The sequence below is a fragment of the Miniopterus schreibersii genome (genome assembly GCF_964146895.1).
Source record: "Miniopterus schreibersii genome assembly, chromosome: 19".
NCBI lineage: Eukaryota > Metazoa > Chordata > Mammalia > Chiroptera > Miniopteridae > Miniopterus > Miniopterus schreibersii.
In genome coordinates, this window is record NC_138119.1 from 14,365,418 (window position 1) to 14,379,836 (window position 14,419).

Sequence of the window (14,419 nt, forward strand, 5' to 3'; positions counted from 1 at the left end):
AGAAGGGGTCAGGTTTCTCGAAGCAGCTGGAGGTCCTGAAAGTCTGGCTCCCACCTCGAGAGCCTCTTCCCATAGGCGATGAGCACCCAGGCACCGGAGAGCAGAGGTGAGGATTTTGTTGGGAAAGGAGGAGGGGAGGGGTGCTCCATTCCCCCACTGCTCTTCTGGGTCTTCTAACTTCTGGCCTATTATGGAGTCAGAGCCCAGAAAGCCAAGATTGTTGGCCCACAGCTCAGCCTGCAGATGAGGCCCATATGGAAAAATGGAGGCATCTGAATTTGACAGCTATGGATCTTTGAGTCTCATGCCCATGCCATGCCCATTGGTTCAACATCCTCATACCCACCAATCAATACCCTTCTCTGGTGCAAGAGCATCTAGATGAAACGGGGCACCTCACTCTCTGCAGTCATCCAGGTGACCATTCCTGGTTGCCTCCTTTACTCCATACCCCTTAGTGGGTCCCTGCCCCATATCCCAAGCCCAGCATCTTCCCCTGGGCCCAGGACAGTGAGCACCACAGATACAGTGCCTGGTCACAGGGCTGGACACGGGTCACTTAGCCTAGCTTAGTGGAGTAATGGGTAATGGAGTTCTTGGCTCCTTGGCTTCTTCTGTGATCTCAGGGCAGAAGCCTTTCCTCAAAGGTGCAAAAGGAGAGGCTGCACTGACCAGGTGCCCAAGTCCAGGGCTCTGAGGTGCTTGGACCTCCCAGTGGCCCAGGCAACTCCTTCACCTGGAACCTCTCCTCCAGCAGGACAAAAAGCTGCCAATCACTGCTCCCTCCATCTCTGTGAAGAGACCAGCTTCTAACAGGTAGGCCCTGGAGCTGTTGTTGGCCCCTCTCTATTCTCTGTAAGGAGTATAAAGAAGATGTGTGTGCCCTTGCTTTAAAATACAGAAATATAGATCCGTGATTAAGAGCTTAAGCCTCAGTCAGACCCGGATTCAATCCCAGAAAACTCCTCCCTACAAGCTGTTTACCTCACTCAAGTTTACTAAAATGCATGCACCTTTGTTTGAGTATATAAAATGGGATTCAATAATCGTTCCTACCTTGTAGGATTGCTGAGAGGTGTAAATATAAAAGTATACATGTAAAGTGCTTAGAGCCATTTCGGGCACATTAAACTGGTTAATGCCATTACTATTGGCCTCTCAGTCGGTCTCAGTTCCCACTATGGCTCTGCTTACCACGTTCTCCTGTACAGAAGTGGTTCTCTTGCTCATGTCCCTGTCCCAAATACTTTCCCTTTTAGCCACTGGGAAGTCCTTTCTGTGCTTAACCCCCATTTCTCCTTCTGCAAGGTCGTCTTTGGCCTTCATTTGCAGAAAGATGCTCAGCTCCTAAGCTTTCTGACTCCTCCTCAGTGTTTCCTCCCTCACCTTGTCCCAGCTCTCCTTCCCAGAAGGCCTTAATCTGAGCTCATTCATTAACACACAAACACATATTAACTTAGTACCTACTGTATGCCAGAAACTATGCTGGGAGCTGCAGAAATGAGCAAACATATACCTACCACTTACTACATATCAGGCACTATTTTAAGCAGTTTGCATATATTATTTTCATCAAATCCTCACAACTACTCAGTAAGGGAGGCGTGCGCTGTTATCCATATCTTACTCCATGTCCTCACTGAGGCAGAGAGAGGTTAAGTGCCTTGTTCAAAGTCATGCAGTTAGGAAGTGGAGGGATCAGATCTTAAAAATGAATAAAACTAGGTTAAGGGGTCCTCAGTTTTAAAAAATTATCAAGGTGATGAAGAATAGATACAATAAAGGAGAAAATAACTACTGAAATAGACAACTGTGTTTAAAATCTTTTTTATAGCTATAATTTTTATACTTTATAATTACTGAAAACCTTACTACATTTGCATATGTATAACTTTCAAATTCACACTGTTGATTTAGCTGCTAATAAAAATACTTCTAAGGGGAAAAAAATCCTCAACTCAGTGCAGTAGGGGAACCAGACAAGTGGATCACAGTGCACCGCAGTGTGGTGAACTGGGGGGGGGGGGGGCTTCCCAAAAAAGGCAAGGCCCAAACTGATGTCTGTGAGGAGGTGAGAGTGAACTTGGACTGTTTGAACCAGAAGTCCAAACGTGTGGGGCACAGCACAGAGGGCAGGTGGTGAAGGGCAGGGAGAGGCTGGATCACAGAGCCTTAGAAGCTGTGGTGAGGCGACTGGATTTTATTCTCAGGGCAACAGAGAGACAGTTTTAAGCAGGAGAGTGACCAGATCATATTTACTCTGGCTTCAGATGGGAACGAGTGTTGGTAGAGGATAGAGACTGGAGAGCTGGCAATCCAGATGGCAAGACTTGGAAGTGGTGCTTATGATGAGGAGATAGGTAGAGGATTTGCTGCCAAAAGGGATGAGAGAGAGGAAGGATGGGCAGGGGTGGGAGTGTGGTTGCTACTGACCCCCTCCCCCACCACCTTCCTTTTGCCATGAATATAAGCCCCTTTTTCTGCCCCCATGGCTTCCAGCCAGACAGTCCCTCTGAGAAATCCCTGCCGGGAGTTAATCTCAAACCCTGTTTTCCCCACCCTGCCCCCATTCCTTTAGCCCTAAAGTATGGTCCACCCTCTGTGCCTTGTAGACCCAGCTAGGCTGACTCCCCATCATGCAAGGCTGGCTCAGTTTCCCCACGCTCTGTCACTTCCTTCTCCCGTGGGCCTTCACCACCCTCCACAAAGCCCTGGGAGACCCAGGTAAGACCTCAGTTCCTGCCCACAATCTAGGATACAGTGGGGGAGAAGCTCCAGGTGTGGGGAAAGTAGAAAAGGCAGCTGTTGGAGGTACCCAGGGAGTGAGAGTTATTGCTGAGTGGGCAGCGGAGGAGAGGATGGCGCGGCCTGGGGAACAGGGTCTGGATGGGCACTTGGGGCAGTGGGGGGCCAGGGGGTTCCTGCCACTGTGGCCCCCTCTGCTCAGCATCCTACCGGGGCCCCCACTACCTCCTGCCCCCCATCCACGAGGTCATTCACTCTCGTCGTGGCGCCACAACCACGCTGCCCTGCGTCCTGGGCACCCTGCCTCCCAGCTACAAGGTGCGCTGGAGCAAAGTGGAGCCAGGGGAGCTCCGGGAAACGCCGATCCTGATCACCAACGGACTGCACGCCCGGGGCTACGGGGCTCTGGGGGGCCGAGCCAGGATGCGGAGGGCGCACCGGCTGGACGCCTCGCTGGTCATCGCGGGCGTGCTCCTGGAGGACGAGGGCCGGTACCGCTGCGAGCTCATCAACGGCATCGAGGACGAGAGCGTGGCGCTGACCCTGCGCCTGGAGGGTGAGGCCCCTCGGTGCCAGCCCCTCCCCTCTCGCTGCGGTGGGGGTGGGGCGGCCTTCGGCTCTCCCGGGGCTCCTCCCTCAGCATCTCCCCTCCCCCGCCCGACTCCCCCGCCTCCGCCCTCGTCCGCCGCCCCCTAGGTGTGGTGTTTCCGTACCAGCCCAGCCGGGGCCGGTACCAGTTCAATTACTACGAGGCGAAGCGGGCGTGCGAGGAGCAAGACGGGCGCCTGGCCACCTACGCCCAGCTGTACCAAGGTGAGCGGCCCCCGCACCGCCCAGCCCCCTCCGGGCTGTTGCCGGGACCCCAGCGGAGGCGACCTCCGGGTCTGGATCCTGCCTCTGCCGCCTCTAACCCCCCATCTCCCGCCAGCGTGGACCGAGGGCCTGGACTGGTGTAACGCGGGCTGGCTGCTCGAGGGCTCCGTGCGCTACCCTGTGCTCACCGCGCGCGCCCCGTGCGGCGGCCACGGTCGGCCCGGGATCCGCAGCTACGGGCCCCGCGACCGGAAGCGCGACCGCTACGACGCCTTCTGTTTCACGTCGGCGCAGGCAGGTGAGGGGCGGGGCGAGCGCCGGCGCCGGGGGCGGGGCCTGGGGTGGGCGGGGCCTGGGAATGGGGCGGGGCTGGGACGTCTCTGCAGCCGGCGTCCCTCCGCCCACCCGCGCCAGCTGGCCTCCCGCAACCCCACCTGCACCCCTGCCTGAGCGCTCCCGCCCCTGCCACCCAGCCCGGCCCCACGCCTCCGCAGCCTACCCCTCGACTCTGCTCCCTGGGGGCCTCAGTCCCCGCTGCACCTCGCCCGGTCAGTGACCCGCTGCGCTCCCCAGGCCAAGTGTTCTTCGTGCCCGGGCGGCTGACGCTGTCTGAAGCCCACGCGGCGTGCCGGCGGCGCGGGGCCGTGGTGGCCAAGGTCGGGCACCTCTACGCCGCCTGGAAGTTCTCGGGGCTGGACCAGTGCGACGGCGGCTGGCTGGCGGATGGCAGCGTGCGCTTCCCCATCACCACGCCGCGGCCGCGCTGCGGGGGCCTCCCTGATCCCGGAGTGCGCAGCTTCGGCTTCCCGCAGCCCCAGCAGGCCAGCTATGGGACCTACTGCTACTCTGAGTAGGGGTCCGCCGCACACCCTCAACACGCGCGACGAAGCCTGGGAGGCCTGGTGGGAGGCTCTTGCCGCCCCTTTCTCTCGAGCCTCTCCTCCCGCCAGGTGAGGGGCAGCCCCTCCTGACCCGCCTTCCTGGCCGTGGGCTGCGCACGCGGATCCCGCTGGTCGGGTGTCGGGACGGAGGGAAGGTGGTGGCGTCCCCGGTGGCGGGGTGCAGCTACGACCCTCGGACCTGCGGATCGAGGCCCCGTGGCTGTTCGCGTGCCCCAGCAGACGACTCAGCCACTGCTAGGGGGCGAGAGGGGCGCCCAGGGGGCATTAACTGACCTCTGTATACAGCCATAAAATAAAGGGAAGTTTTTGTGTTGGGCGCTGCTGTAAGCGTGGCGAGGAGTCGGGGTGAGGGGGATGAACTCGGACAAAGCTTGCAGATTGCGCTTAGGAGGGGCTCCTGCCTGCTGGAGAGGGGATGGCGAGGGGAGAGCACCCGAAGGGCGAAGGAGAGTTGGAGACGCCGGGGGCAGCCTGGCCGGGCGGAGACGCGGAGAACCCAGGGTGTTGCGCCAACCACCACCAGGGGGAGCCACAAACCCACCTAAGATTACTTCAAATCTGCCAGGAGCTCTCCTACCCGCAGGCCTACACCCTGGGCACCACAGAACAAATACAAGAGCTACCTAAAAATATTTCTAAATCTGTTTGTATCCTGCCAGTCTCCCAGAAGGGTTTTCAGGACTACTATTAAAGGAAGGAAAATTATACCGCTGTTACAACTAACGGGAAATTAACCCTATGGAAGGAGGAGGCAGCATGAACACCACACCAGCATGGCCCCACAGGGTGATACTTGGTGTTATTGGTCGTCTGGTTTAGCCCTCACCACCACCATGGCCTCCAGGGAAAGGGGCCAGCTGGACCAGGAGCACTCTTAACATCCGGCTAAAGGAAACATACCAGTAACTCAGCATACAAACTTGAATGTCATTAATTTGTTTTTCACATAGATCATTTTTTTGTTGTTTACTGTTAATGCAATCTAACTGCACCACAAAAGCCTGCTCTATTGAACAGTAATGACTGGAGCAAAGGGTATGAACCTTCTAATGGCGCTTGACATATGTAAAATTGCACCCCAAGAGGGTTCTTGCTATCATTGTTAAAGAGAATTTATCCCATAGGATTTTGTATGAGGGACAGAGAATGATCGAATGAATAGCATCTTCAATAACCCTCAGCAAATGAAATATTTGTTCCAGTTCCTAAGCTTTATTTCTCCTGTCTTGGTCATTGAATATATGTGCCTCCCAAGTTTGCCGTGAGCAGAATTGAGACAATGAATGTACAGGGTAGTACATGCCAGCTATAAATAAGAGGCATTCAGTAAGTGGTACATATAATAATAATAATAATAGAACAATTATTATTCGGGTTCTTAGCAGGTAGTTTATAGGATTGGTTGCCGTATGGCATTGTGTTAGCCAGGACAAGCTAAATTATGCTGTGATAACAAACCTCAATCAGTGGCTTAAAATAACAAAGATTTATTTCTCGCTCAGGCTACATGTGCATGGTGGTCAACAAGCGGATGGCTCTTCTCATTTTAGTTATTCAGGGACCCAGGCTGATAGAGCAGTCACCATCTCAAATGCTGTCAGTCACTATGCCAGAAGTAAAAAATAAAAAGCTCTGGAGGCTCTTACACAGCCAATTAATGGCTGCAGCCCAGAGAGACACCTGTCACGTCTGTTCACAACTCAGTTTTCCAGAACTAATTACATGGCCCCACTCAACCACAAGGGGGCAGGAAAGAACAGTCACCTTGGCCTAGAAGCACAATTGGAACTATTTGGTGGCAGCAGCAGTACCCACGTCTACCACAAGCACCAAGGGGGGCAGTATAGATTCTGGGACGCATTGCTATTCCCCCATTCCCCTGTTCCCCCACCGTTCTTCTGAGTCTTCTAAGTTCTGGCCTATTATGGAGTCAAGAGCCCAGAAAGCCAATATCCTTGGTCCAGCAGCTCAGCCCGCAGGCAGAGATGGCTTTTCTTTAGAACGATGCCTTCAGGCTTTGTCAAGAGAAATGGTCATGGCAGGAGCTTCCCATTTGATGCAAATTTTTGTTTCTTTACCCATAAAAACACATGATCACTAATTCTTACACATTGCTATTTATTATGGAGAATTTCAAATGCACAGAAAGTAGAAGATGTAATGAACCACTTCATCAGCCAGCTTGGTCATTTCAGAATTCTGCCCTTATTTCATCAATCCCCTCATCATGTTTGTTTTTGCTGGAGTATTTTATTTTATTATTTTTTTAATCCTCACTAGAGGATACTTTATTCATAGATTTTCAGAGAAGGTGGAAGGGAGAGACAGAAAGAGAGAGAGAAACATCAATGTGAGAGAGACACATTGATTGATTGCCTCCCACACACACCCCAGCCGGGGATCAAACCTGCAAGTCAGGTATGTGCCCTTGACCTGAAATTGAACCCATGACCCTTCCATGAGCAGGCCGATGCTGTAACCATTTAGCCACACCTGCCAGGGCCACACAAAGACCCTTTTTAAAACAAGTGAACACTTACAGGTTTCAGGGATTTGGACGCGGACATATCTTTTTGTGGCTGTCAATCAACTCATACAGCCGTTAACTTATGTAATGGCTGCTGACGATCATTGTCTAGAGCCATTATTTCACGAGGAGTACAAAATGGAGATGTTTTCCTTTTGTCATTCCTGCATTTATTAGCTATAATCTGTAATCATCTATAAAGAAAACTTTCCCTCATCAACTGTTTTGTTACCCTAACACGTATATAACCCACTCAAGAAATGTAGGCTCAATGCTTGTCTTCCACTTTTCTTAGGTAGGTACTATGGACTATATCTGGTGCTCTCCCCCCACCCCACCCCAAATTCATATGTTAAAACCCTAATACCCAATGCCGTGGTATTTGGAGATGGGGCCTTTGGGAGGTAACTAGGCCCTGAGGGTGGAGCCCTCATGATGGGACTCTGGAGAGCTAGTTTCTTCTCTCTGCTCTCCACTAGGTGGGGATGCAATGAGAAGCTGCTGTCAGTCCCCCAGGAAGGGGCCCTCACCAGACACCAGATCTGCTGGCCCCCAGAACTGTGAGAAGTAAATGTTAGTGTTTAAGCCACCCGTTCGTGGTATTTGTTAGAGCAGCTCAAACTGACTGAGACAATGGGGTTCCTTAAAAGCAGATGTCAAATCAAGACTTTGAGTACAAGGTCATGCTAAGAGGCACTGGCGGAGGAGTGCAGAACTGAGAGGAAAGGGAAGGAGGCCATTGAAAGCTGTGTAATAGAGCAGGTGGAGCAACTGAGGCTCAGTCCTTTTGGGGAATTCTGGAAGATAGTGTAAAACCTGTCTCAGAGAATCCCACCCAAGGGGAAAAAGATCTAGGGTATTATTGGTAAACTTCCTGTTGGGAGGTTTGAGAGCTGCTTCTGGAAGCATTAACCCTCTAGTGTTCCTGGCTAGTCCTGAGCTCAAACATGTTCCCAAAGCCAGAAAAAAAAAAGCCCTTAGACAGTCACAGATGTTCATTAAGAGTCTTTTGATATGGGCCGTATCTACAATCTAGCCTTTGCAGTGCTCAGATCCACTTGTAGCCCCATGTTAAATTCATTTGTCCTGTCACTGGTTCTTCAACGTGGTGGCTAATTGCAATGTCTAATTCTTAAAAAAAAAAAGTCTTGCAACAGGAGGGCTCGTGGCACAGACTACAGTAACCATTGCTGCAGTTGGTTCCAAGGTTGTAATCAATATTCAACATCTCCCTCCTCTACAATTCATTCTGTTGGTCTCTTGGGTTTTCACAATGGAAAAACCCAGACCTTCATCCTTGAAGGCTTCAGCCTTTCATTTCCATGCCCTTGAGAGGCCAACATTGCAGCAACTGCCTGTTCATGATTACCATTGGACATGGGGTAATCAAGATCAAATGTCTTTGCCAATGTACCTTTTTTTTTTTTTTTTTGTCTACTGGTCAATTGGCATGAGATACCCAAAATGACCCAAAGGCTGGTATTGCCTTAGGCTTAGTGGTACCCTTACTGAGATTCCTGATAGGTGCATCTCCCAACCTAGGAACTAGGGCTTCTAATTCTGCGGAGCCTAAATTTATAGGAACAGGAAGCACAAAGTCCCCAAGTGGATCATGGGGACTGATTGTGAGAGGGGTATTCTACTTCCATACCCTGGTTCCTGACCCATGATTTCTAGCTGTCTGGGATACAATGGCCATTGGTTCAAAAGATATACTGTATTTCCAAGGCCAGTAGCTTAATCCCAGAGGATGTTTCCCCAAGCTGGTATTTAGATGTGCTATAAAGAGACCATACTGATGGACTATCAGGCTAGCAATTTCAAGGTGATGTGGTATATCATAGGGCCAATGGAGACTATGGTCCTATGCCCATTGTCACATTTCCTTCACTGTAAAGTGGATCCCCTTAGTTAGAGGTGATACTATATGGGATCTCACTATGATAAATCATCTCCTTTATGTCCTTGGATAATGGTGCTGCCCAAGGCACTTGGACAGGGAAGGTAAATCCACATCCAGAATATTATTCCCAATAAGGAGATATTGCTCTTTCCCCCAGATTGAATGAGGTACATTGTAACCAACATGCTGCCCAGTGGCTGGTTGGGCTCCTTGAGGGATGGTACTATGTCCAGGGTTCAATGTCTGTCTCTGCTGCTGACAGGCCAAACATCTAGCACTGGCAGCAGCTAGATTCGCCTTGGTGAGAGGGAGCCCTTGCTGGTGAGCCCTTGCATAGCCCCCATGCCCACTGCCACAGCTACTCCATTCATGGGCCCACAGTGTGATCCCTGGCATAGCAGAAGACAAAGGCTGGCTGTTACCCACTGGAGTCCTTCTGTTCCCTTGGTTGTTCATGCCTCTGCTGCAGCGAATGTTCTTTAATGGTACTGCTATGAGACCCAGTGCCCACTGCTGTAAGTCCATCCATGTAGCTCTTCCTCAGACTTCCTTACCTCCAACCTTCCAGTCTTACCCTTTCCTGGCCCCTGACCAACCAACAAAGCCATTTGCCACTGTCCAAGAGTTCATGTATATACTTCCCTCAAGTCCCCTCTCTCACTGCAAAGTTAGGTGATCAGTGTACTGTCTGAAACCCCTGGGAAGATCCTCTGTCACCATTATCTTTCAAGGACACCCCCGAGTGGGGCTGTTGTGTGGCAGCAGTCCACATTTAGCTCACATCAGTATATCAGAGTGACCCATCCATGAACCAGGCCTGGCTCTTTCCTCCTCTGGAGTCTGATCGCAGAGACACTCTACAAAACTATAGGGTGAGCTGAGAGACAGGCATGGGTGTGACAGAGACAAGTAATGTGGGAGCCTGGGCTTCCGGCTCACGTAGCTCACTTGTGCCCTCTGAACCCACTCACTGCCCAATCACAATGTGCCTTTTTGGATTACTGTGCCCGCCCACACGTGCTCATGACTTTGTGGATTTGAAAATTCCCTGATCTCAATAAATCTGGAAAGTGAGACAGGGAAGGGAAGACATCTAATAAGTAATTGATTAAGTAATCCGAATAATTGAACAGATTATGACTGTGGACAGTTGGAGACTAGAGAACTTGCCTCACAGTGTTGCTGCCTGAGAGTGAGGGGCCGGGGTTTAGCCTACCAACTCACCCTGTCACCGGTTGAAGGCAGTCTCCAGGGGCATTCATCCTCTGGTGTTCTGGCTTACCGTGCACTTAGGCCAAGCATACTTCCCCAATCAGGAAAAAATCCTCAGCAGCCTTTGGCTTGTCAAGGTAACTGCTAAGAGGATATAAGCAGGGTCATCAGCAGAATCTGCTACACCCTATTGATTTTCAAAATCGTAAGTTGGTGTACTATCAATGCCCAAAGGTGACCAGTGGTTTTATTTTTTAGTAGCGTTATGAACTCATTGACTTTTTTTTACTTGATGTGCTTCCATCTCTTATAGTCATTATTCATTTTAATGCTAAAGTTGTTTGGCCAGAGGGAATGTTGTCAAGTTGGCAATTGGGTCCTTTTCACATGAACTTGATCTGAGTTCTCCAGTATGAAAAATCATCCTGCCTCGGGCCTGGAATTCCTCCAGAGCCATGGTTCCTTTTAGTGGAAAGTTCAAGACTATGATCTGGGCATGAGCACTCATTGTTGTCGGGTTGTTACTTTTTTGAAGTAAACTGTATACACAAGTAATATAAACTGTTATATATATGTTTACATATATATAAACTGGAGAACACGCACGCAAGTGCACACACACACACACATCATGAGTTCATGCTATTATGTTCAAGTCAGATTAAAGGTTAGTAGTTGTTGCTTAACTTTCATTTTTTTCACACTGCAAACCTTAGTTCTTAACACTATTGCTATAATTATTTGCCTTATTACAATGAATAGAACTTCTTGAAATAGTAATGCCAACATTAAGATTTATCCATGGCTCTTTTGCTCTTAGAAATGTATAGGAAAAATGCTGAGTTTTATAATCACTTGAAAGAAAATTCTTTTGTATGACTTTGCTTCCAACTTCATATATAATTAGGTGCATTTGTTTAAGTTTTAGATTTTAAGGGATTGAAGCACTTTTATTCTTTTAAATTTAATTTAAAAGTAATTTAATTCTTTAAATTTTATTTTGTGTTTTAATTATATAAAACATTTACATAGTTCCACACCAAAACCATAAAACAAGGTGTTAGTGCCATTTTGCTGGTGAAGAAACTGAGGCTCAGAGAAGTTAATAGCTGGCCTAGCATCATAGAAAAGTGAATGGTCTTCCTCATTAGGAGCTAGAGACAGGACTGCAGGGAGCTTGAGGGAAGGGGATTTTTGACAAGAAGTAGATGTGGCCTGGCCAGTGTGGCTCAGTTGGTTGAGCAGCGTCCCATGCACCAGGAGGTCGTGGTTTGATTCCCCGTCAGGGTCAGGGCACATGCCCCAGCTGAGGGCTGGATCCCAGTAGGGGCATGCAGGAGGAGCTGATTGATGTTTCTCTTGCATCAATATTTCTATCTCTCTCTCCCTCTCCCTTCCTCTATCTGAAACCAATAAAAACATATAAAAAAATAAATAAGAAGTAGATTTGGTTGTACTCAGGGTCGAGCCTTTCAGTACCTTCAGCTGTTCTTTGGGGAAAAGACTGGCGGTCTCCTCTGAACACAAGAGTTTGCATCCCTTAAAGAGAGGGTCTGTCAGCTCAGAGCACAGTGGCTCCTGCTCACACAGCGAGGGTTCTTACACAATGCTTTTCAGCCTGTAGGCCCCACCACTGTCTCCTCACCACCCCATCTCCCCTCCCATCCCCCACTCTCTTTCAGCTTCAGGAGCCCTCAGAGCTATACCCAGCCATTCCTGGCCACCCCCTCGCCTGGGCTAGCAGCCCCTGCTTCCTGGACCCTTTCAGAAGCTATCAAAGCCCCCATTCTCCTAACACAGCTGTGCCAGCCTTGAGCACTGCCTCCATTCTCCCCTTTGGCCCCACTTGCGCATCCCCATGGCATAGGCCCCAGGTGCCTGTGTGGCACGCAGGGCCTCAGAGAGAAACTAAGCTGCCTGGGCCCCTACCCCCCAAGCCTGCGGAAGTGGGAGCAGGTGTTCAAGGGGCTGGGAAGGACAGGCTCTTCCAGTGGCCACTGCGGTTGGGAATCCAGTGAGGAAGGCTCCAGGCTGACACTGGAGATGGAGCGCTCTTAGGGTACGAGAGCTCGGAGGGGAGATTCTGTTTCTTCAACTTGGAGGGTGACCTCAGCCGACGGGGGAGAGGCAGGAGATTGACTGTCCTCATCTGGAGAGACTGGAAAACTCCCCAGGGCTCAGGAGGCTGGGAGGCAAGCCAGCTGGGCTGCACGTGGGGAAGGGAGGAGAGCTCCCCCACTCTCCCTCCTCTCTGTCTTCTCTCCACCTCCCCGACTCTCTGTCCCCTGAGAGAGACAGCTCCGGGCCCTGGCAAGACCCTGACCTTGGAGGCAGGAGACTCATTTTGGTCATGGTCAGTCGTTACCTGCCGTGTGACTCCAGATAGTCACTTCACCTCTTTGGGTCTCAATTTCTTTGTCCAGGAGATACCTAAGGTTACCTGAGACATTCTCCTCCTGTTACTCGGCCAGTAGTTCTACTTGAAATCTGACTTGCATTCTCCCTGCTTCCATTGATTGTGTTTGCTGTCAGTCAGGCCCTGAGGGCCCCTTTCTGAGACCTAGCAGGGAAGGTATTGGTTTTTGCCTCTGCTCAGAAAATGAATAGAAATGGGAGGGTGATCACATGGCCATGGGCTAAGATGTAAGTGAAGACAATAAAGGAAGTCCCTGATCAGCAACTGCCAGTGCAAAGTATGATTAGACTTCAGTGTGAATTTTTACAGCTGGCAATGTTGGAAAAGTCTTGGGGAGGTGTTTATTCCTCTCCTAGGAAATCCTCAAGAATGGATTCCCCTCTCAAATACTGAGCCCCCATCCCATTCACAGAGGAGTGGCCCACTGACTACCTGGCCAGGAGATCTGGTGGAGATTACTGTGTATGTGTGTGGGGATGGGGGTGGGGTGGGACATGTGCTTCCCTTACCCAGCCCAAGTGCAGTAGACATCACCCAGTACAGATGTCACCCAGTGCAATAGACGTCACCCAGCATAGTAGATGCTGCTACAGAAGAGTAAGTGGTTTCAGAGAAACTAAGACCTTTTCAAGGTTTTGCCACTGCAAATGGCAAAACAGGAGTTTGGCCTCAGTGCCCATGACTCAAATCCTGGCTCTCATCAAGATCTTCACAGCAGCAGCTGACTGTTCTCTCACTATGTCTGGTTTCCCACCAGGGGTCTGCGTCTTGGAACAGACTGTTCGGTAGCAGCCCTTGTCCAGATCCAGGTGCTGCTGGCCTCAGTCAAGGTTGGACTCCCCCAGGGCACTAAACTGTGCCCACAGTTCTAGTCATGAGGAGAGTTGGTGAGGAAGGTCACTTTCTCTGTCTTCCCAGGTCATAGACAGGTTTTCTGGAGGCAAGAACTGTGGTTACATGTGAGCCACCACTGGGATTGAATTTGAACCATTTGGTTGCCTGGCTCCACTGTGCCCTTACCCTTACGGAGAAGAGCCATATGGGGACAGGCTGGATGTACACACGCATCTGAGACTGTCCTGGGGGAGGGGATTCTCTTTCAGCCTGGGGGATACAAGGTCTGGGTGGAGCCAAGGGAGGTCCTTGGGCTACCAGGTGCTGATCTGTCCTAAAGGCCTCAGATCCTTCTCTTCACTAGAGGACTTGGAGCAGCATTCCCAAGGCCTAAAATAGTGCCTGGTCCATAGTGGACAGTCAGTTAATATTTATTTAATAAAATCAATAAACGGAAGTCTCTTCCTCCCCAGACCATCCCCAGAACATTGCTCTGTCCCCTTCAGTCTCACATCCCTGCCTGGGGCATTTCTCTTACTGAGGGACTGTACCACCCTCCATCCTAGGTCTTCTTGTCCTGTCTCTACAGGAGAAAAGTCTCTGGGGAGGGGCCAGAACTCCATCTTTAGATCCTCAAGGATTGGGGGGGAGGAGCTTTTTGTGTGTGAGCTTCTCTAAGGCCTTGGAACCAAATTCATAGCACTGGGAGTGGAAGCCCAGGCAGGGGTGAATGGGGCAGTTGGGGCATCCAGTAGAAGGCAGCCCAGAATTCCCATACAGGAGGGACTTGGGTGCAGTCCAGATGGGAGGACAGTAACCTGCCCTTAGTCTGCATTTGCATTGCAGGCACCTCACTTTCCTTGGGATATTTGGGGGGTGCTGCTGAAGGTTATGGGGATCAAAGCCTCAGAAAAGCTCTCCTTGAAGCTACCACTGGTATACAGGGAGAGAATCCAGGCGTCTGGCTGTCCTGCCCACAGTCTGTGCCAGGGGCTTTGCCTGGCGTCCCAGGAGGGGAGAAAGAGGAGGGAGGGGAAAGAAAGCCTGGGAAAGAAGAGGGAAGCAGA

The 14,419-nt window shown here is 50.8% G+C and overlaps 1 protein-coding gene across 1 annotated transcript; it reads left to right on the forward strand.

Annotated features, from left to right (window-relative positions):
* HAPLN2 (hyaluronan and proteoglycan link protein 2) lies at positions 1-4,776 on the forward strand. Its single transcript, XM_081121243.1, has 8 exons — positions 1-106; positions 758-816; positions 2,613-2,724; positions 2,948-3,301; positions 3,442-3,558; positions 3,674-3,856; positions 4,132-4,408; positions 4,509-4,776. The coding sequence occupies exons 3-8, from the start codon at positions 2,637-2,639 to the stop codon at positions 4,510-4,512; spliced, it is 1,023 nt and encodes a 340-aa protein (XP_080977369.1). The 5' UTR covers positions 1-106; positions 758-816; positions 2,613-2,636; the 3' UTR covers positions 4,513-4,776.
* The last annotated feature ends 9,643 nt before the right edge of the window (positions 4,777-14,419 follow it).

Bases quoted from the DNA above. Each gene is read 5' to 3' on its own strand.
- HAPLN2 (XM_081121243.1), top strand. From the start codon at position 2,637: ATGCAAGGCTGGCTCAGTTTCCCCACGCTCTGTCACTTCCTTCTCCCG. The intron at 2,725-2,947 runs GTAAGACCTCAG...CCCTCTGCTCAG, and splicing joins CAAAGCCCTGGGAGACCCAG to CATCCTACCGGGGCCCCCAC. The intron at 3,559-3,673 runs GTGAGCGGCCCC...ATCTCCCGCCAG, and splicing joins CTACGCCCAGCTGTACCAAG to CGTGGACCGAGGGCCTGGAC.